Raw genomic sequence first — 23,957 nt, forward strand, 5'->3', positions numbered from 1 at the left:
GATGAATAACATGGTTGCTGTGTGGCAACGGCTGGAAGGCTGCTGAAAAGTTGAGTGAATTCATGCGAAAGGGCAGGGTAGCGTCTGGCAGAAAGGCCCGTGCTCACGAACAGCTGTGAAAAGGCACTGGGACTGACACGGAAGGAAGCAGATGGGTCTCTTCTCTGGCAGGGACAGCGCGTGGTGGCTTCCACTGCACTGAGCTTTGCAAGGTGCCAGGTCTCAAGCCTGAATTCAAAAAGCCCTTCGTAGCTGCTCTGTCTTACAGACAGTCGCAGATTTAGCCAGAACAACCACACTTAAAAGTCCTTTCTTTCCCCATGTCAGCCTACAAACAGAGACCCAAAATAATTAAGACAGTGTTCATTTTATTGTACTCAGAATGGAAATCAGGAGATGGAAAACAGCAAAACATTAAATTCCTATCACTGTAAGACTTCTTCACATGCAAACTTCTGTTGGTATGTCTTGAATGAATGCCACAGTACACCTGGAAGCCTAATACTAGCTTTACTTCATACAGTACATCATGTTCAGTCAGTGTAACTATAAAAATAAAGCCACAATAATATTAGTTGTCATTAGAAGCCCCCAAGTTGGTTTTCTTCTGTTGTTGACTGATTCATGGCCGTGATTTTTGTGGTGCTTGCAGCAGCCAGGAATTCAAAGCTCACCTACCCTCTCTCCCTTTAATTCTGGATAGAAACTCCCAATGCTCTCAGTGTGCAACTGACCCCCTAACTTCAGGCTTCAGATGTGATTTTATGCACCATGAACGCATGGAGCTTTCTCTTCCATTTTACTGAAACTCCTCAGGGCAGTGTCTAAACTTGCATTTGACACACTTGAAACTACTGATTATGAATTCGGCTAAGGGAAGTGTTGTCAGGAGGACCCTCCAGCAGAAGGGTTACCTGTTGTAGCAGAGCTGCTGAGAAGCATCTGAGAGACTTGTATTCTGCAGCAGACAACTGCTGGAGACTTTGCTGGCAGAATTGTAATTTATTTCTATTCCAGAGAACATCAGTCTAAGCAGAAAGCTAACAAAAACTCAAGGTCTAGTATTTCAAATGGGACTCGGTTGACGTGATTCTGCTCCTAATGAGCCCAGATGCTTGCTATCACCCATAGTCTCTGTGCAGAAACCAGTTTGTACATAAAAGTGTGGATTTCCACAAAGCTCAGAAGCCAGTGTGCATCTCTGTACACCCCAGCCACTGCACTTTCTGCTGACAGTCTAGACATGGAGGTTGGCCAACTGGTAGTTTTTTTAGATACAGTTGTGGGAATTTTTTGAGACCAGATAAGGAGAAAATCCTTGTTTCTGTATTGAAGAGTGATCTAAACTTGCCTCAAAATTGTGGAAAATGATAAGCATCCAGCATTCAATCAGAAGGGCAGAGGGAAAAAATTGTCTCAGAGAATGAGTAATACATGACATCTGCACACATGGACACCCCTTTTAAACATGGACACACACACACACAAGCTTACCTACAGCAAACGTTTTCCTAGAGGAAAGAATATTTCCTCTCTGTGTGACTGGGATCAGTAATAACAGCATTTTCTTCTTTAAAGAAGCCTGAATGGTGAAAGATGTTTCACACTGCAAAATCTGCCTTGCCAGGATTTGATGCAACATCCACATTATAAACTCCAGGAAGGAAGAGCTGCTCAGAAAAGCACAAAGCATAAATAGCCAATAAATCTCAAAGTTTTAAAAAAACCTGATTATATTGATTTCAGTTTTGCTCAATCCAGCTGTAATAGTTCATTCTTTCTTTTAAACATCTACACTGACTCAAGTGGGATAATTTAGGCCCCTAAGAAAATACTGCAGTCATTTCAGTGTATGGGACCTGACCTTCAGGCACACGAACCACTGCAGCTTCTAGTGACTCCAGAGATACTTGGTAGTATGCAGCATTTGAATAAGAATCTATGTGTGTATCTTTGGGATGACTGAAAATACTAACCGCACACACAGGCATCACAGAGTCACCAAAAAATAAACTGGCAGAGGTTAAGACGTTACAAAAGCTGGGGGGAAAAGGAAAGGAAAGAAAAAAAAAAAGATTCCTTCAGGACATAGCCTTTAACTTTCTAAGACCAAAGAGCCTGTCAATCAGTTGTCTCTCATTCAGAGCAGCCATTTCCATAAACTGGGTGTGAAAGACTCTGTCTTGGTAACCTTTTGCATTAATTTTCAAAAGGTGTAGAAGGGTAGACACAGAAAAAGACAATGGAGTCAATAAGCTAATAAAATTTGTACTTTCATACAAACGTTGCATACACTGAACTAAGTAATGAAACACTAAACAATTCCATCAAGTTTCCAAACTGAAAACCAGTGGCAGCCAACTTGAATTTTCCATCAACTTCAACACTGCTAACTTTAATATTTCAACATAGTCATGAAATTCAAGATAAAAGCTAATATTATTTTTAGAGCATATGTTCACCTTTTCTGAATCCCTTGAATATAATTCTCCAAACTGCATTTTACAAGCTCTTACATCATAGTAGCAATAATAAACTGAGGTTGCTTGCCTAGTGGTTTTGTTGAATTGTATTTGGATGTATCTATACATATGAGTAAAATATACAGCCTTTGAAAATGTTCATTTTCCCAAAAGTCATGGTACACCAACAATATGCAAAATGTGTAAGCTCAGAATGAACAAATGGGCAAAACTTAAGCAAAACACTGGCCTTGCAGAAATAGGAATTCCTTGTGAAGCACCTACATCAACTTTGTTTTACGTCTCTTTTGGTCCCTCCCTCCCCATGTTTCTCAGCAGTTCCCTCTTGTATATTCAAAAGAAGGTTTTCTTTCTCTGAGATGGAGAAGACAGATATTCTCTTCCCTGTCCCTCCATCTCTTTCCCCACTCTTTTTTGCAAATCAGGTCAGCAGAAACAAGGCAGGACTTCAGCACTTGTGCCCAAGGCAACACAAAGGTGGCAGGCACCAACCAAGCACACACAGACTGTGGTGGATGGCACAGGCTCACAAGAAACCCGGGACTATATTGCAAATTGCCCGCAACAAGATTCTCCTTCAACTCAGGCGTTGTATTGGCAACATTGAAACATGCTTATTCTCATCTTTCCTAGTGGAAAGCTTCTGAAGTGAAACTAGAAGTAACTCTTCCATTTGCATTCACTGCTTTTATTAATGGTTCTGGCCAGAAGATGCAATCAACAGGGAAGTTTCCTGATGATTAGCTTGTTCCCCAGACTTTCTCATCTTGCAATAAACTGAATTCAAGAGTTACTTCAACTGGCTAGGCTGCAACACAGGTCTTTTACTCTTTGTTTCATGTTGTTTTTTGTTTTTTTTTTTTGTTTTTTTTTTTTGTTTTTAAATACAGGTTTACTCTTGGGAATGACAAAGTGCTTTCTGTTTTGAACCCTCTTTTTATTAGCTCAAATGGGTTTCCTTGGTTCTTAACCATTCCACCAGTGCAATGTGATTCTGAGTCACTGGTCAGAGAAAAAAGAGTGGGCTGGTGGCACACAGGTCATCTCCCCCTACCCTCTGTCATACCCCTACTCCAGGCACACTTTCATTTTCAACGCTAACGTGACACCAAGAACAGTCTTTCTTGGCTGCTACAAGACCACCCGCACGCATAATATTTGCTAACTGCTACCCAAAACATGGTTCTGTTTCGCTGCTGGTGAAAGATGCATCATCTGTACAAGGATTCACATCATCATCTAGACACTGTATGCAGGAGAAAGCATATATTACCAGTATTAAACTAGCAGGTTGCCTACAGTCTGCCCTAGGCAAAGTGAAAACCTAAAATATTTTCCATGAGATGTGCTGGTGATTATTGACTCGTTTTTGTGTTGTTTTTTGGCATGTTATTGCTTGGCTTCAAACACACACCTGCAGGACTTCTGTGCCCACCAAGCAGCGCTAAATTTGTCTTTACACTCATATTTTCCCAGAATACAAAAGCACAGTGCTCTGCTGACCACTATGTTTTTTTCCAGTTATGCCCATGCAGTTGTTCAGATGCATCCACTTAGTAACTTACCCGCCAGTGTTTTGGGGTTTGTATGTATTGATGAAATTTTCCTGGAAGAAAGGTTGTTTGGGGTGGGGAGGGAGGTGTGGGTGGAACGACTGGTGGAGATTCACAGCTGAAAGCAGCTGCAGGGAACCTGGAGAGATCTCCCACTCCTCATGAAGAAGAGTTAATTCCAGTGCTGGCCCAGCACCCTGCACGTTCATTGCCAAGCCCAGTTTCCTCTCAGTAAAGCAACTCATACCCATACGCTAGAAATATTTTGGGGAGCTTAAGCTAAAGGATAAAGTTCATGGAAATTGGTGAATGCGCGACAGCCATTTATTCTCCCCTGGAAAAAAATATGACAATCCATTTATATATTCAGACTGAGCATATTTGTAAAGGGACAGTTCAGAGTAAGCTGTCTCACAACACTACAGCGAGGGGGACAGTGGAGAGAGGGATGCAAGCTGAGCCAAGGGACACTGTTTCGCAGGGAGACAGGCTGGGGAGGGAGGGAGGGGGCCGAAGGAGCACCGCAAAGCCTTGGACCTGGACAGGACACAGCAAACACTGCAGTCAACTCGGGGAAACCTCTTCAGGGCTGACACGGACACAACGTGGGAAGAGACACCGAACTTGTCAACTAACCTGACCTAGCGATACTGCCAGTATTAATCCCACACGAAATTTCACATGAAACGCACATCTCGGACACTGCTAGCAGGGGGATGGAAACAGTAGTACTAACAGAAAAAAGGTAGGAGACCTTCCTCCTGGTAGACAGAGGTGGTATTTCAGAATTAGCAGTTCAGCATCAAGTGGGAGAGGACTTGAAATGATGTACAGGAATGCAACAGGGACGTGCCATAAAGCCCCCCCAATATATACCAGAGGAAAACTAGCAGTCAGTTCAGTACTCTGCCTAGGGGCAACACCTATCATTGAACTGGGTTGAAATACTGTATTTTATCTTTCTGCTGGGGAAAAATTGCCCCAAAACAGCTGCTTCGAAGGGTTGGCAGTTGATATACTCAAAAAGTCTGGCCTCCTAAATAAAAGGGGACCACCTCAGGTCTGCTTCACAGGAAAAAAAAAAAAAAAAAAGGAAAAAAAGATATTAATACTCATTTACGCTATGTAAACCTGTAAGATTTACAGAGTAAGTTGTAAGAGTAAGATCTACAGTAAGTCAGGTGAGTGGTACTAGAGACAGAAATAAATTATCATCATGATTCATTAAAAATCTTTAATGGAATAAAAATAACCCCTATTTAACTCTAGTACTCTGCAAGATTACAATATCCAAATCCTCAGTGCTTTGCAGGATTGAAAACTAAATTTTCTACAAACTGTAGGAGTTCCCCAGCCTCCCATCATGAACTCTAGTGGACAGAATAAAAAGTTAGTGGGAAACACATTTCCCAGGTTGGAAAATATTATTAAGGTGAGAAATGTGACCAACATACATTTGAGACATTATTGTGTATCACACTTCTGGAGAAACAGTCACTAAGCTACCTTTTATTAGCAGTTACTACAACTTTTCTAACATTAGAAATACAGCAAAGATTGTCTCAAGATTTCAGTACTTCTGTAAAGTAAATGATTCAAGTTAACAATATAATAGTTTATAATATAGAGAGCATTAGGTAAAACAAATACGCACAGGCTAAATAAAAGGTATTTGGTTTATGAAAGGCTGCAAGAAAAGCACCAAAATACTGTGCAAAAAAGAAAAAAAAAAAAGTAGAGTTGGCTAAGGACGTAAAAGGAAAAAAATCAGCGTAACTCACTAGACATGTTGGCTCATGGACCCAGATGCACAGGACAGCCTGCTCCGGTGGGAAAACATTACTGTGCACCTCCAGAGAGAGAAAAAAGATCCACATATTTTAAAGAGTGACAGAGAGGAGAGGTGCTCGTTGCTGCGGGGGGCTGGAAGCGGGGGCCACCCACGCCGGCTGAGGAGCCCGAGCGGCTCGCTGCTCGTGAAAGGCTCGGCTGGAGCGCCGCGGCCCCAGCGCGGGCACCGTGCCGTCGGGTGCGGGTACATCCACCGAGGTGCTCCCTCGTGCCTCGCCCTGCCCTGTGTGCGCCCCCTGCTCACACCTTAAGCGTGGCCGATGCAGGGGAGAAAAAGCCCGCGGAATATATCCCTCTCTCACCTCCCCTTCTAGCCATCAAAACCCCACTGACTTGACTTCTCCCGAAGAGATAATCCCTGCAGCCTTGATCCCGACTCTTTGCCTGGTTCTCCACTTCAGTGGGAGGGGAAGACCTGGCTCTCTGGGGCTCACATGAGAACGGGATCGACAGAAGCAAGACTGCTCAGTGATCAATGTCTACAGCTTTTTCACAGATTTGCCCAGCGTGGGTAACTTACACACCAGGAAAGTTGTCTGGCGTTCCGTCTTTACAGTTGTTGGAACTCAGTTTCACCTCACCCAGCTTCCCCCAGCTCATCCCTTTGTGTAAGACCTCGTAATGCACACAAATAACTTCCCATAGTAATTCTGACAATCTCTCTGCTTCTCGCTTTATCCGAAGGTGCTGCTCTTCCCGCAGCGAGGTGGCAATCGAGATTTGTGCTTTTGCTAAGTGCCTAGCTTTTCATCTGACAGTAGTGGGGGTGGGGGTATAATGTGGAAATACACCAGCTGTGGCAAGAATAACAGTGCGATGGAGCGCGTGGCTACTCAGAAAACAAAGGGGAATAATTTTCCACTGTTGCTGCATCACAACCCCAGTAACACAACTGAACAGCAGGACTTGAGACTTGAGGGGAGGGATTCTCTCTACCACCACAGGTATCTACACACCCCTGCAACCCACGTCAGTCTAACACAGAAGAGGGAGCGGGTCGGACACAGCAATTAGGACGCCTAAAATTCTGCAGCATGGACTGGAACACGTTGTGCTGCCTCCCTTTCAGTTTTTTATTTGAGGATGTATCCGAGGAAATGGATTTCCGGGTCTGACTGTTCTGGGCCCGGATCAGTTTCTCATGTTCCCGTATCTGTCTCTGTAAGTGGTTCTGGATGGCAATTCCCAGGGATTCTGGATCGAGGGAAGCACCATAAACTTCCCACGTCATGCCCTGCTCATCCCAAACAACATCCCTGACGTGTTTGGACTGCTTCACCTGCACTTTTGCCTCCATGGCCAGGGTGGGCTGCTTCTTGTTTTCCCCCAGGTTTGGCAAGGCCGGAGCTGAAGCAGGAAGAGCTGCTGGGTGAAGCTGATGTCTGGACTCCTTGGCCTGGAGGCCTTGCTGCTGGGGAGCTGCTGACGCCTCCAAGGGAGGGCTGAGACGTGCAGAACTTGCACTCAACTGGGGTGCCAGTCCTGCCTGCAGGCTCTGGCCGCCGGCTGTCTGAGCCTGTCCAGTGTCTCCCTGGCCTCTGCTCTCCTCCTTCGCACCTGCATCCTCCAGGCATGCCTTTACGCGGACAGTGGCAGCTTGACTGGTAACATTCATTCCTCCGCTAGGATCAAGCACCACCAAGTTCTCATCCTTTGGTTTTACCACAGCTTGATTAGGACCGGTCTCTCCTTCACTCACACCTTTACTTTGCACAATCTTTTGCTCAGAGCTGCCCGTGACCTCCTCCTGCTTGACTTCACTGCCTGTGCTACAGAGTACAGGGAACCAGCTGCTTCCTGTGTCATGGACAAGATCCTGCACGTTGTTCTCAGTTCCTGGGACAGCAGCAGCTGAAGTGGTGCTTGGTTCACCAGTGCCAGACCCAGACTGTGCTGGAGTTTGATTAACGGAGTCAACTGCAAGCTGCTCAACAGGGATGGGCTTTGGAGGAACCAGAGCATCCATCGGCAGCCGTGCAGCATCCTTGCCATCACGGGCCGCACTGATTGTTTCAGCATTACCCACGGATGTCCCTTGGGAGGTAACGGCTGCAGGGGAGATGGGGAGAACGGGTTTTGCATTATCTGCTGATGCTGGAGACACCACGTCAGGTGGGACCCCGGGAAGTCTGACAGGCTGGGTTTGGGCTGAAGCAGTCACAGCCGTAACAACAGTCGATTTTGATGTGATACCAGGAGAACGTGGGGACTTTTGTTGTGAGGATGGACTGTCAGTAAGTGCAGAGTGGCTCAGCCCCATACCTCCTTGGTAAATTACGTGCAGTTCTTCCTTCTCCTCTGCAGGAGGATTCCCTTTTAAGAAGGCAGCAAGGATGCTGGGACTGGTGGAGGCCGATCTGCTCTCCATGGTAGCCACGGCCTGAACCTCAGCATCTCGACATGTCCTGCTTACTGCTTCCTGAGTTAAAGAGCTGCTCTCCGGCTGAACCGTCATTGTACTCGTTTCTCGGAATTTGGAGAGCTGGCTGGGGCCTGGGCTCCCTGGCTCAGCATCTGTGTCGCGTACAGGATGCGGACTCTCGTGGCTAGACTGGGCTGGTGCCTCGCTGCTCTGCACCACTTCAGTCTTGCCTGTGGGATGCAACTGTGCTGTGTCTGCAGCCCCACTTTTTGCCTCCAAACTGGTCTGTGGGTCTCTCCCCAGGTCAGCTTTGGTGTGAGACGCTGGTGAAGCTGACTGACACGCAGCAGAACCAGTCTTTTCTGCTTCCCTGTCCTTTTCCCCTCTTTGCAGAAGGTTTGCCTGAGAACTACAACAGGACTCATTACCCCTGATAGGGTCACAGGACTCATTACCCCTGATAGGGTCGCCTGGGGAAGAATAATTTAACACCTCAAGTGCTGGCTGATCATCAGTCCCCTGAGGTTTCAGGGCAGAGTCATCCGTTTGGCTCAGGGAGCTCGTTTTCGCCTGGCTGCCTTGCACAAACTGCCGGGAGCTCTGGGGGGCTGGCATCATCTCCGGCCCCCGCCCCGCCGAGGGGGCTCCTGCTGCAGCGGGGGCCGGTGCTGCCGGTCCCCGGTTGCCCGCCGGCTGGGAGCCACCAGCGGGCTCTACGGCTGCAGGCCGCCCCTCCGCAGCTTCACGAGCGAGCCCAGGAGGAACGGCTTCCCGCTGGCTAGCATCGTCCTCGCGGCACTGGTCACACCTCGGCGCGCTGGCAGCCGCCGGGCATTTCAGGTCGAACAAGCCAAGCCCAGCAGAGCCCGATGGCGCGCACGGGAAGCCATTGCTGGCCCTCTCTCCGCTGCGTCGTTGAGGCTGGTGCTTAGCAGACTGCAGGTCTCCCAGGTGGTCCTCCTCCGCAGAAGCTGTGACCAGGGAAAGCTTGGCAGATCTCAGAGGATCTGGTACAGTCCCCATGGACTGTCTCCGAGAGGTGTTTTGCCCTCCGATTCTCCTCAGAGTTTTCTCGCTGAGCCGTGGGTGCAACAGGGCAGGCTGTCAGCAACAGGGTTCCTATGAAGCTAATCTGTTAATGAAAGAAACACAGTGTTAGCAGCAGTCAGATTTAAGAATAAAAAGTATCCCAAACATTGATTTTACAGCTTGGAGAGAAATACTTGCAGGCAAGGGGAAAAGTAAAGGATCTGATTCTGCTTAGAAGTCACATAAAAACCATGGATTTCAAGGATCTCCCAATTCCAAGGTCTGAACGGAAAATACAATACCAGGGACTAAAGAACAGCAGCTGCCCTGTTGTTGATACATTAATGAAAATATAACGACACGCCAAGAGGGAGGGAAAAAAAAAAAAAAATATGAAGTTAAAGTAGGAATGAATGGGAAGGGGAGCAGACTTTGTGTGGAAGTTTGAGGTCACAAAATAAACTCACTGTGGTAAAACCCTCTAGCAAGCCACCAGTGGAAGGAAAGGTGCTACCTTGCCTGTTGTGCCTATGTGAAGAACAGATCTGATTCCCACCCTGTGACCTGAGTGGATCGCACACCTTTGCTGAGCACCAGATCCCCCTTCTCACAGACAGCTGTTCTCTAACACCACTACCAACAGGGACATGCTCACAGGGACCAACAGGTCAATTCAGATTAATGTGGATGAACTCACTGGTAAAAGGAATATGGAGGAATGACAACCTGCTGGGAGGTGCAGGTAAACACCAAGAGAAGCTATCTCTCCGCACAGCACTGGGGCTGTGCACACACTTACTGCTTTTGCATTTAGATCATTTGAAGTAATTACAAGGAAGCCAGCTCGATTAATAAACAGGAGCACAGATGATCTACAAATCAATTTACGAGCAGGTGGTATGAAACTGGAAGGGGACCACTGCAGCACCGCATAACAGGAGGGGCCCATGCCATACCCTGTCAAACACGGGGGAGGGATTTTAAACAGGTGGAGCAGAGTTATCCAGGTTGAAATCCAGCCAGGACTGCAGAGAAACCATCATTTCAAACAGGAGGCGATCTCCAAATGTGCTTGTTGGCCGGGCTTTCAAAAGGACTTAGCACTGCCCAGCTCGGACCCTGCTAGAGGTCAAGGGCTAGATCCCTGACAGTGTCAGCAGAGTGGTGGTGGCCTGTGATTAAAATCCCTCCCCAGGCTTCCTTTAATTTGCAGGCTATCTATGCTTTAGTTTTATGTTAACCAGAGGGATGATGCTGGGAGAATTACTGTACCTCTAGGTGCCTATGTCTCTGCAGGTACACAGTGGGGTCTCCTTTGCTATATTCCCTGGGAGATGCTACTGGAAGGAGCTGTGCAGTCGCTCAGCTGTTCCAAACCCTCCCTGCTCACTACCAAAATCACCAAAAGCCCTCCCCAGAAAACATCCCTACTCTCTTCCTCTCTCAGCCTGAATGGCAGTGGTATGACTTCCTCAGTTTCTGTAAAATTAATCCTAAATTTCAGCACCGTAGGGTACTTAAAAAGTGCAATAGGAGAAATATGCTCAGTGGAAAGAAAATTAAAACAAATACAGCCCGCCTGTTTTCCTAAGAAAGGGAAAATGCTGCAACCTATTACTTATTCATTAAGGTATATGTCTTCCAGAAATTAATAATTTATTGTTTTTATATTGTCTCTTCGGGCTCTGTCCAACCACAGATATACACAGTCTGCGGGGTTAAGCCAGCCCTGGGAAATTGTGATCCTGCCCCTGAAGGATCCCGAGTTTCTCAGCTGCAATCTGTGACAGCAGCCCTGTATCACTCCAAAACGGCTGTGCAGCAAGGCTAATGACTGCTAAGCTTTTTGAGAAGTACTGAGTTTACGTGAACCAGAGTGAAAAATCAGTGGAAGTTTCTGTCCGCCTACAAGATGTCTTCACTTCATTTTGTGCTCACTTTAAAGCCTGCCAACATAGTCCTGAAGGAAAGGAGAGCTGTTCCAAGTTCATGATGTTGTACTGTGAACGTCTAATGACCATGAGGAGAGGAGCAGATGGCTTTGGGCATCTGTTTATCTATAAGTTCTGCTACTCCCTTCTTTGCTTTTCCAAATATCGATGCAAACCAAGCTAGTATATGCACTTGGGCAGGTCACATTTCTGTTTTTTTAGATCCAGAGTTTATTTAAGAACAATTAAAAAAACAATGGAACAAAACCAACCCCCATTTTTAGGATGGGACATACCACTCGGCAAACAGTTTCAGAAGAAATACAGATGGCAATGCAAATCTGTTCGACTCTTTGCTATACAAAACCTGGGAGAGGCAATGTGCATGCTGGAGCACTGTCTTTAACTCATACCCACTCAACGGGGGGACAATTCCTAATTTTTCAATTAAGTGAATTAGTTCTGATCTGAACCCCCACATGAATTCTCCCCATATGTTTAGTGGCTCTTCACAACCATCACTAGAAACACACATTTAAACAACTGCCACATATGCTAATTAAAAGTCATTCTGCTACCAAGCCCCTGACATACAATGTTGACAGAGGAAATTCTGCCCCCAAAACCCCACGTAGACCTATTCTCTGATGTGGGACAAGAGTGTATAACCCAGACATTTTGCTTGACCCTTGAACATGGGTTGAGGGGCTGGGTCACTCTACTGCCTGGGACAACTCTGAAAATTAGTTAGTTTATGAGAATCAAGTTTTCATAAAGACTTTGTTGTCAAAGTCAAGGGACCTATTTTCCTGTTAGATTCTTCGCTAAGCCATCCTAATGACAGGAGCCAAAGGCACTGTAGTAGTCTAAATAAATGTGGTAATTTTTGACAATGGTCTTTCTTAAGAATTAATAAAAATCAGAATGAAATAAAAGTATTACACAAGAGAAAAGCAAGCAAACCCAACTCATTACAGAGTTGGAAAGGCATTTTTATTATCAGAGTCTTATTTATGATTATTGTCTCATTTTTATTTTCAGAGTCCTATTATGCAGGAGTGAAGAACAACGCTGGGACCTGTGGGCAACACTATTCAACTGCCAAGGCAGTGAAGATTCAAACCAATAAGCAAAATTACTGCAAGCGAATACCGAGAAGAAACAGAAATACAAAACTCAGTAGTAGGCCAAAACACATGTCAAAACAAATCAAGATCACTGATGAATTTTTCAAGTGCTATATGCCTGACCTGGAGCAATCATCCAAAATTCTTTTATCAGGAGGTGAAATAAGTATTTCCACAAAGGTCAAAATAAAGTTTTAGTAATAAGAGCATACTTTCTACACCAACACAGTTCTCCTTCACCTCATTCTTTCAGACCAAATTAGTCTGCCTGACTATGTCCATCTCATCTCAACACAGAATTTTCCTGGAGCTTTTGCAACAAGAAGTTTCTAACTTTGACAAAGTCAATGTTTGGCTTATATAGTCTGGGCGGGTACCTGCATGGCCAGCAGACCTTCATGGACTCTTGTCACTGACCAGGTCTTCTTTATGTGCTCTAGAAAACAAACAAACAAACAAACAAAAAAAACCCCCCAAAAATCCCAAACCTCAAGAAGTTTCCAGGCAACTCAATGCTGACAATGTAAAGAAATTTCTATTTCAGTAACACCCATGCCCCAATAAAACAACATTACAAATTTTCCCCCTTGCTGCTTATGAGAATGTCAACAAAACCATAAAGTCTGCACGTTTAATAAAACAAAACAAGAAATTTCCACGAAATTCCAGCATAAGATTCTGCCTCTCATTCTCTCTCGAAAAATCTGAAAATCTGCAAAGGCACGAATAAGACTGCTAGCATCTCCAACTACTCTCAATTTTTAAAAGAATTTAAGAATATTGAAAAACAATTAAAAAGCAGTTCCCAAACTAATCAAGCACACCCTCCCCAATTCTGGATTCTCATCAGCTTTCCATTCCTTGAGCCCTCTCTTCAACCTTGTCTCTACAAATGGGAGAATTGAACATTTGCTCTTAACAGTTCTAATCTCATCATATGATCTCTCAGATCATCACAAAAATCATCATACAACCGCAAGGATTAAGGACACAGATAAACATCTGCTGAATCAGGAATTCAGCCACCTTCATTTTTTGATCTGAGGAAAAAAACCATGGCACACTCTAACTCATATTAGACCACTGAAAACACAGAACATGAAACACATTTCTTTAAATTTTAAACATACACTTCCACCCTTCTAAGTCTGCACCCAGTGGTTTTTTTTTTTTTTTTTTTCTTTTCCCAGCTCATTAAGTTGTTGTTCTCTGCAAACACTGTGGCTTCCTCTTTCTAGTGCAAAGAGTGCTTGTTATTCTGCCTATTTGTGAAAAATTTGCTTCATGGGTTATCTTCTCCTCTCTGTGGGACTGAAGACTGGCACTACAAATGACGGGCAGCGTAAACCAAGGACATATACAGTGAAATACAAAAGAGGCTGTCCGAAGAGGTAGGATACAAGACACACAGCTTCCATCTTCCGGGATGCTTTGGGATGCTGACAGGAGACAGACTCTTACGCTACGATCACGGGAAAGCAAGAGGTGACGGGGGTTGCCCACAGATACCTTACCTACATGTGGTTCCCACAAGGGATAGGGTTGGCCTTTCAAGAAGGTGCATGAAGACCCACTTGCTCCTCTACACCTGGGGACTGCACACGCACATTATTGCAGGCCACAACTGCAAACACCACAGCAACCTGTGCCTGAGACACAGAGGGTGGATGGCAGAAGCACAGGTTCAACACCACGGGGCTGCAGCACCCTCTGTGCAGTCTTCATGCAAAGCAGACAACTGTACGCAGTGGTTTGCTTTTGACTGGCCTCTGCTGATTCAGAACTCCTGTAACACTTCAGCAGATACTGCAAAATACCTATTTATTCCCTCACTATCCAGTGAACTGATATGACTTTACTCAGCCCAAGAGCCTATTGCTAGACTGCTTTCAGTGCAATAAGGTGTTTTCTGCCCTTTTTGGCTATTCCCCTTTCCCCCTTGCTTCTTGATGCTTTTCTGCTGCCTTAAACTACAACACACCTCAACTCCGCTCATCTGCTGAGCCCATCATCATCGTATCTGGGCACTTATGTTGCAGCATCTGGGCTCAGGGGTTGTTGCTACTGGCCCGTTCAATAGTATGACCATATGAAGGTCATAGTAATTCACACCTGAAGCTTTCTTTGGCTCTATCACAACTGCCCTGAGGACAGAAACAAGGCAAGATGTGAGAGATGGTATGTGCCTTATTTGTGCATTCACTATTAGGTTCTCTTAAAAGGCTGGCTGGGTCAGTCATACCCCTTTAGAAGGGGAAGGGAAGACAGCTCAGCTCGATGGGCCACAGAACAAATGCCGAAGAGGAAGCTGAGAAGGAGCCGGGATGTGGCAGTCCCTGCAGGGAGCATGCAGCCAGGCACCAAGGGTGACAGGAGGGATTTCCCAGGGACTGGAGCAGACCGGGCAGTCTCCTGCAGCTCACGAGCCCCTGTGCTGGCTGCAACCCTGCCTAGGAGCAAGGGCCTGCCTACAGGGACTTGTTATCCTACCTGTTTATGTTTATTTTTCACTATATTAAAAATTACATTTCTCATTTGTGAGTTTCTAACTCTAGGTGTGTGGGAATTTATCTGAAAAGCTTTTCAATCATTCTTGTCATTTTCTGGGATAGCGACGTTTGCTTTCGAAAAACATCAGATCCACTTGAAGGCTCTGGCCAGCCTAAAGTCCTAGCACACACACAGACATGGATCCTCTGTACTCCCTCCCTGCTGCTGGCCATCAGGAGTTTAACGGTTTTCTAAACTGGAGGACACACTTTAATCACCTTTGGAAATTAATGTACATATATTTACAAAACTCTTTTGCATATCTGGCTTATGTGAAATCCTGTGGCAATGCAGCATTTCTGTGAGAAAAGGACCTTTACTTGTACAAGCCTGCTCACTGGAGGTCTAGGTCACTTACTTTAGTATTAAAGCAAACACCACCATACAAAACCTCAGAGCCCCTCCTAAAACCCTTCCCAGCACCTGCGTTAGAAGCGCTTTTTAACCACCCGTGATGCACGCCACAGTACTAGATCGGCTGAAACTACCAACTGAGCCGCACGAACAGCCCTGAGGAAAACCCAGCTCCTGCCAGGGCTCCTGGGGCGCAGCCTGGCTCCTCACCGGACCTCACAGCTCTTCCTCCTGGATGCCAAGACACAGCCCGCAGCACCTAGCAGGTCTGCTCGCGTGGGTGTCAAGACACGATGCTGAAAAGTGGAAAAGGTGGAGGGGAAAAATGGGAAATGAGTCCAAAAGAAGAAAAAACAGAGGCTAGGTCCTTAAGATAAATGTCAGGCTCTGCTTGTCCTTGCTTTGTAATGGTAATAAACCAAGGAAAACTGGGTGAAGGATCAAGGGCAAGATGCACTTCCATTTTTGACCAAAAAGAGATGGCTGCCAATCAGCCTGACAGCTTCTGAAGATTTATCTAGCAGTATTTTGTACAAGTTGAAGAAGTATGTTTTTCTGGTTGTTGACTCCTCTCATCTGGCATGGGAGCTCCACTTTAGAAGGTCAAAGCTCAGCTTAACCTACTGCCCACAACCTGCAGGTGAGAAAATGGGTTAAGCCAGTCCTACCAAATAGCACCGTGGCCTCCGAGCCTAATCCAAAACAAAGCAAACTGCTCTGCAACTTCCTACATTTCACTGAGCTTTTGAAAAACCTTAAGTACACCTTTCCAAGAGGCCACAATAACCTTACCGTGAATGATACAGTCTATTGAACTAGATGCAAAAGCACTTCTGATTAATTTAAAATACATTTTTAAATCTACTATTTACAATAGTTCCTCACTGCAGCATGCAGATATCATTGCTAGGTTTTGTTTCTGCAGGTAGCTCTTGCACACGTTCTCTTTAAATCTACGCCCTCTGTGCTCCCAAGTCTCTTGCTGAATTCCTCGGAGTCCAGAAAGTGCAGCATCCAGCAGGCTGCAGAAGAGTCTCACCGAGACTGGATCTCTCTTAAGTACTGTCATGTAGTTAGCAGTGAGCTATCTATAATTTTGGTACTGCAGTGTTTATCCCAGTTTAGAAGCAAGCATCAGTCAGTCCATCCCTAGCATGACCTCAGCATTGCCAGAAAAATCAGTACTGATCTAAGCAACTTTAGACTGGTATGAAGAGAGTGCACCCAGGCAGTGCTGAACCCGAATTGGGGTACACCTCTGCTCCAATTTCAGGCTGAAAAGGTGCAAACCAGTCCAAGTCCCATGGCTGACTGACTGTAGGATGGTTCTGACAAGTGCATCTGAGAGTCTGGGCTTGTAAGCTTGAGCAGAACCTTGCCCCAACGCTTCAGAACAGTCCAGAGACACGTGTGCACCTCAGCAGTCGTCCAAGGACAGATGTGTGGGAATATCTGCAATCAGCTTTTAATAGCCAGCCCCACAATCACAGATGAATGAAAACTGTGCAGTGACCAAGCCTGATTCAGGTCTGCTGTCCTGCTGGCAGCAGAATAATTAGTTACCCTTCCATTGGAAAGATGCCCATCTAAAAGGCAGTAGGGCCACAGCTGTGCTCTGAGATGGGGTGCTCCAGCCTGTGTCCCCTCTGTTTCCTGGGGGCAGCACCCATCTTGCCCCAGCCAGGAGACAAGCAGCAACCACCATGTCCAGCTCCAGCGCCTGTTCACGGAGCCCTGCGGGGAGCCTGTGCGCTGTTACCCATGTCAGTCTCCTGCGTGCATGCTAACTTCCCTCCTGGTTGCATTTTGCTTTTAATCTCTATCAGCCATTGTATCAGAAGAGATCACATCATCCTTTTCTGCACCCTGATACATACAGCCACGACGGCCACATCACTGAATTTCACCCAGGGCTTCCCCAGCACCAAAGCTGGGCTGGCTCTGCTGAAGAGGTCCCCATCCTCTGGCCGCACCTTTTTCCCCACACCATCCCCTCTGCCCCACGTTCCCCATCCTGCCCCTCTACATTCCCACTCAGCTCATGCTCCACTGTGCTCCTGAGCATCCTCTCCGCTGGCAGAGGGGGGTCCTGGGCAGTGCCACAGGGCTCCAAGGACACAGGCTCTCTCTTTGCACCCTCTTCCCAGGCTTACAGCACCCGGTAAAAAGGCTTTCTTCTGCGAGGCGTCTAAGTATGCAAAAGCCCCTGCTGAACACTGGGCTTGCTGCAGAGCACCGCCAAGAGCCCATCAGTCTTTCTCCTCCAAGGTGAAAGGGAAGGATAAATGGCTTTATGAAAACAGCCAAATCAAACAACAACTACACTGCCTGGCAGCCAGCTGTAACAGTTGCATAAGCTACAGTGACATTCCTACCTTATATCCTGGGTCACCCTAGAGGGGATGTGGCACGTGGATAAAACCCGCAGGGATACATATTTTGCCCCCCCCCCCCCCCCCCCCCCCCCTTTTTTTTTAATTGCATGTTATTATGTTTAACCTCATTATTTATCAGTGCATTTTTTTTTTTATTTCAGTAGCTGACACTGGAAGTCACTTTTAAGGAAACACAGCCTGACTTGAAGGGTAAGCCACACTTCAGCAGGAACATCTGCATGCACGCTCCTGACACGTGCACATGAGAGGAAACCAGCAACCTGCTGTCCACATCAGGCAGGCAACTCCATTTCACACAGCTCACTGCCACATTATTTTTCTTCAACTTATTATTGAGTAAAAACAAGAAGTGGTGTTTGAGGGATGTGAACAGGAGGGTCATACGGACCTTTCAAACACCACTTTCATGTCTGATGTTGAAAGCAACAGAATTTCCCATCAACCAAGTAGAAAATTAATTCCTTATCTATCCCACTATCTTCTTCTGTATGATAAAAGCACAGTGAAATCTAACCCCTTATTAATGCATTCCACGCAAATGAATGCATTTGAACATTGTCAACTGACAAAAAAGCACCCTGTTTTTTGAGTGAGCAGTTTAACAATAGCCAACAATAAATAATTTTTTCCTACATAGCAATGCCAACGTGACTTCATTATAAAGCAGAGTGATTGTCTTTAGTGGTGAAAGCACAACACTGGCTTAGTGCCCATGCAATTCTTGTTTTCTCTGCTAAGATTCCCAGTCAACTACCAGCAACCAGGATGGTGAGGTTTATGTGGACATCCATCTGTTGGAAGCTGGAACAAGATTGAAACCACATTTTGTGTGATCAGGAATACGTAATTACTGCTGAGTAGGTGTGTCTTAGAAAGGGTGGCTCTATGGGACAAAGTACGCAATCTACTTCTAACACGCTTTCAGATCCTCAAAAGAAAATTTCCTGAATTTCATTATGACCTTCCCCTTAAGAACATTCCCCAGTGCACTGAATGCAAACACTCCTCACAAGCCTGAAGCAGCCCCAGTAGTGGTGGTAGCACCCTAGATAATTAGGCCTGATTTGCTGCTGAGTAACCATATTATCAGTGCCCATGGAAGTGTATTGTAGCAGCTCTTTTTTTTTAAACAGCCTTGCAAGTAAGGAAATTTTGCCTTGGAAGAGAGAATAGCAGGAGGAATGTATTTTGATTAAGGTAGAACCCAATGATAATGTTTAACTCTCACACACCATCTGAAAAATTAAGTTCTCCTCATATATTATTTTAAGGAAGATGCTGGGCTCAGTATTAGAGAACGGAACAGATTTAAACATAACAGGCACCTGGCAAAGGACACATCCATTGTTGTTTACAGGCGTTATCCTAACGGAACAGAACTACTCCAAATGGCATGTAATTAGAGAAGAAGGATGCAGAGCCTAACCAGTCATTATTGTAACAGAAATTTGCCGTAGCATGTTATTAACCTAAGAAAGGCATGATGATGATCTCACCATGTCTGGTCTTGCCTCCTGGCTATCAGAAACACAGCTAATGTGAATAAAGAGGCTGGCAGATGAAACAGCTATCACTGGCATTTTTATAAAAAGCAAAAACCAAAAACCAAAACAACAAACAGTTAAAAATATCTTGCCTTCTTCCTGCTGCCATCTCAGCAGTTGCTTCCTGTTTCTTCACGTTCTCACTTCCCTCCGCTGCTGTCTGTTATTGACAATAAGAGCAGGAAAAAGAACAAAATAATCTACTCAGTAAACTGCCTCCTGCTAAACACCTTCTCAAAAAAAACATGATAGGAAGTGCCATGTGCTGGGCCACTTTCTGTCTGATGTATTGAGGCTCTGCAGGAAACCAAATGGCTGCAGGTTGGAAGCCTTCAGCGTTCAGAGATAAAATCGGAGCAATTCAGTGGTATCTTTACAACAGCAGTAAATGCTCTTTTGAGGGCAATGACTCAAACCTGTACATCCAGCTAAGGACTCTAACCTGCTCACCTCAGTCACACGAGCTTACGATATGACTTCAGTGGGACCGTTACAGGAAAAGCTGTCATCTCAGTCTCAGACTCTTCTTTTTCTTTACTTGAGGCTATACGCTTGATTCGGTTGAATGTTGATCCCGGTGGGATGGGACCAAACCAGAGACCAGCACCTCATTCATTATTTTTTTAACAGATTAGGTATTGCGTGTGGGACATGGGGAAAGCAGGATGTGCCAACCAAGCAGGGACGGAATGACACATCCTAAGCGGCACCTTGCAAAGCCAGAAAAAACAACACTAGGCATGGACTGCGGATAATCAGTGACACTGTTGTTCTTTATATCCAGAAATGACAGAAGAGCCTAACTGTGTACACAGCACTGCAGCCGTGTGAGGGCTTCCAGCCACTTGACCCTACTGAAGGCAAATGCTAGATAGGAACATGTTGGCAAAATATTACACCTATAAACCACACCAAGTCTTATTCAGTCTCTACCCAGAGCTGACAGAAGGTGTTGAAATACACATCTGAGAAACATCCCAGATGACAGTGACTGCCACCATGGCAGATCTGATCAGGTAAAACTGGAGAAACTTACTGTTCTGGCTCTTGGCTTGAGAAAAAGGAGGTCCTGGCACGGATACCAACTCAGCATTGGTAAATATCAACCTCCAAACCTTACCTCACTAGCTGTGAGTCCCGAAATTACCTATCTAGCCAGAGAGCTCTTCAGGACAACGAGAAGCTCTTTAGTCTTCTCCATCCACCATGTGGATGTGCTTCAACAAAGAGACTTCAGCGATGACCCTGGGTGAAGAAGCCAACTCAGTCACCAAGTCACTCTCTCAACACCTCCGCCTTCCTGCAGCAAAGAAAAACACTAACAGCTGTACTGTCCGACAGCTTATTTTAGGAACAACTCATTATTTGCAGTCTATCTCACAGGTGTTTGATGGTAATAGCTTTTCAGAATTGCCCCTGCAGGCTGCCCAGGGGTGTAAAAATCACTCTTGCTAACAATCACAGGAACCATTGTCCCTTTTATTAGAATTGTCTCCTAACAATGGCTTATTCAAAACATATATTTTTATCCTTAGATTCAATGTGCTTTTATCCTTCTAGTCCCAACAAGGGGGGGACTAAGGTACCCAGCTGCCTGCAGCTTTTTATGCTATGTTTTAAAGGTGGATTTTCACAGGCTTAAGAATAGTTACATTCTCTGTTTCTGAATTCTTAAAAATCACAATGCTCATAACACAAATCCTTATTTAGTGTCTAAGACTTGGGAAGCCCCATCTGTGTCAGAACCAAACTAAAACCAGAAACAGACCCTCAGGAGAGCAAATATTTAAGAGAAAGTAATGTAAAAGCTGGAAACTAGTTCAATAAAACATGCTGGAAACAGAGACCCAGCATGTCTTATTTTGTAAACCCATTCAAAGCTAATAATAATATTGGGAGGCAATTACTGCAGTCATCATAAGCCAAAGCTTCGCCTGCTGCAATACGGCACAGCCATAGCCATACTCTGGACACCTGCTTTATCCATACCAGATATAGGGTCCCTATCCTGGACCTCTGCAAGGCCGTGATGGCTTTACACCATCTAATCTGACATCCCCACTCCTGCCAAGGACTGGGATCTTCCAGAGCTAGAGTTCAAGGTTCACACTGAGCCTAACACTGGGCATACCTTTTCTCTTTGTTTATTCTGCATTTAAGCCAGGCATATTTACATTTTCATTTATCAGGTGACTGAAGCAATGCACACTGTGATGGAGGCACTGGTAAAAGACATTAACTTTGACTTGAATCACTGTTCCTCAGGATGATTGCCAAATTGGTTAATGAGTATAATTAGCATTAATTAAAATGACAGCTTCAAACAAGATATATCACATCTGGGCTTAACTAAGTCTCAGCTTTACTGAAGCTGGCTGCCATGTCCACCTGGCCAAACCCAAACCAGACAACCCCATGGGCAGTGTGACTGGCACTCACTGTGGCAGCTATCCCTCCAGCTTACCTTCAAGTATGGTGAAGCTACAAGCTTCTCAAGCTACAGTCAGCTGCTTCGCGGTACAAAAGCAAAACATGGCCCCAAGCATTCAAAAAATGAAAAAACAAAGCAAACCAAAAAAGAGATGTGGCAGCCCCAAGTAATTACTGAGTTTATCACCTAATGCCCAGCTTCTCACATCAGGCTGTGCTCCTTTTTACTCCTCTTCAGAGCAGTTTTAGCTGCCCCTGCTCAGGCTGCCAGCGTATTTAACCTGCAAATCTTAGAAGTCAGCCAAGGTCAGGCTGTACCTTTCTAGCGCACAGCTGCGAGAGAGCAAGGCTGCGCTACAGCTTTGTCCTTGTTTCTAAGTTGGCTGGAGTGGAAGCTGGCAGCCGTGAAAAAGGATCTTTCACGGCTTCGGGCTTAATTACTGGACTTGCATTGAACATAGATGCTTCATGCACAGAGGCATACTTGAAGGAGTGAGAAAATGCATGGCAAGCTTAAAGCCAGTGTGAAAATCCAGACAAGATGGTTTATTTCCACACAGGACCTTCTTGAAGATGAGCACGAGATACTTCAACCAGTCATCTGACAGCTGTGGATGCATGGTAGGCTTCCTATCACAATTTATTTTTATCGACATTCTATTTATGGATACAATTTTTATTACCACAAAGTATGCATACATACGTGATTGCAGACAGACATATGTATACACATAAAATTTGATATATGCTTACATAATGACAGTCGTCTAGCCTAATCTGGGCGATTAAAGCTAGGCACTGAAATCAAAATAGTTTGATTCTCAAAAGTGATGAATAAACAGAAGGACCAGGAAAGCCAGTGGGAGTCAGGGGTTGCTCAATATTTTTGAAAATACAACTTCTTTTGTTTCTGTTCTTATCCAAGAAGTGCCAGAAGGCCCTCACATATTCTGCCATTTCACTGGATGCTACATGTGGGCATAGAGATATTAAACATTCATAACTTAAACTGGCAAGACACAGAGCAGTAGAGGCTAGTACTTTTTCTGCCTCTTCTTTAGATGCTAACACAGCTGACAATCACAAAGAAAACTATGCAACAGCCAGTGTCTAATGCCAGTGATTTAACTGCAAAACACCTTTCTCCTACATCTCATCATCTACTACTGAAAATTCTTTGCAATCACAAGCACAGGAATCAGGGTTTAGCGATCCACCTCTGAAACATTACCAAAAAGTATTCAAAGGGGTGTCTCACCTTGCCGGATTACTGCCATATAGCAGTTCCTGAATCTATAAAGAGGTGAAGCAGACTGGTATCACTGTTAAACCACAAGTTAGAAAACCAAACAAGTGTACAGAACATGCTGCTGCCAGCATTTGTGAAGAAAAAAACCCCAAACCCACAAAACCCCAAAAGCACCATCTTAAAGCCGAACAAGCAAACGATGTTACTGACCTAGGAAGGACATCCGCCCAAGAAAAGTGCTTGCGACCACGGCAGATCTGTAGGTGTTCACAGAAGGAGGTAAGTACTTTTAGAAAAGGCTTTGTTAATGCTCTTGCTCTTCAGAAAGCTGTGGCATGAGATTGGATGGGATATGAACATTTGACAAGAGAAAGGAGGACATTCAGTGTGAACAGGGCAGCAGGCAATGAGATATTAAGCAAGCGACTCTACTCGATTACCTTTTTTTCTTCTTACAGGTGAGCTGCTTCTTTTGCCAAGAGCAAGGCTGGCAATTTATTCTGAACAACCCTTCCTATAAACCTGTACCCTGTGGGCTTGAGGAGGGAGACTCAGAGCAGACCAAGAACAAATGGAAGTATATGGACAGAGAGGCAGATTGGGTCAGAAAATGAAGTAAGTCCAGGCTACAGAGCTAGGAAACTAAGAGCAATTTATCAAATATTCCTTGTATAACCATATTATCAGAAACTCAGGCCCTACTCCAAGAAACTTGGCTGTCACTAAGGTGAGGTGCCTGTACCTTCCCCTCCATCCCAGCTCAGCCACCGGTGGTTACTATAGCTTACTATAGCTCTCTTCACACTGCTCCCTCATCTATTTATTAACAACTCTAAACCACAGGCATGGGCAGCCACCCGAAAACCATTGGGTTTGTTCTACTCTAAGTCAACAGGAGAAAAACATTTTTGCAAATGTAGACTACCCTGGGAGGCGGTTCAAGAGAGACAGAAGTTTGGTTAGCACTACAGATGGGCTGGAAAACCACTTCCAAACTCTCACCCTTTTCTTTTCCCAGGAGGACAGAAAATGCATTCTCTTCCCCTGGAAGCGGGGCGGGCTTTGCCCTTTATGGGAAGAGTCGCAACCCCTGGAAAT

General features: G+C 45.3%; 1 protein-coding gene across 6 annotated transcripts in view; it reads right to left on the reverse strand.

Annotated features, from left to right (window-relative positions):
* Positions 1–351: 351 nt before the first annotated feature.
* Positions 352–23,957, reverse strand: part of GPRIN3 (GPRIN family member 3) — a 35,897-nt gene continuing 12,291 nt past the window's right edge. For 4 of the 6 annotated variants that reach the window (XM_032999391.2, XM_042808052.1, XM_032999390.2 and 1 more), the window contains exon 2: positions 352–9,381. In XM_032999391.2, the coding sequence (XP_032855282.2) occupies positions 6,858–9,272 (2,415 nt within the window). In that variant the 5' untranslated portion in view covers positions 9,273–9,381 and the 3' untranslated portion in view covers positions 352–6,857. Of the gene's footprint in view, positions 9,382–12,713; positions 12,736–19,276; positions 19,341–23,957 lie in introns of those variants that run through there. The other 2 variants (XM_032999392.2, XR_004408053.2) reach the window with 2 other exon arrangements.

The sequence above is a fragment of the Tyto alba genome, unplaced genomic scaffold (assembly GCF_018691265.1).
Source record: "Tyto alba isolate M040663 unplaced genomic scaffold, T.alba_DEE_v4.0 Super-Scaffold_6, whole genome shotgun sequence".
Lineage (NCBI taxonomy): Eukaryota > Metazoa > Chordata > Aves > Strigiformes > Tytonidae > Tyto > Tyto alba.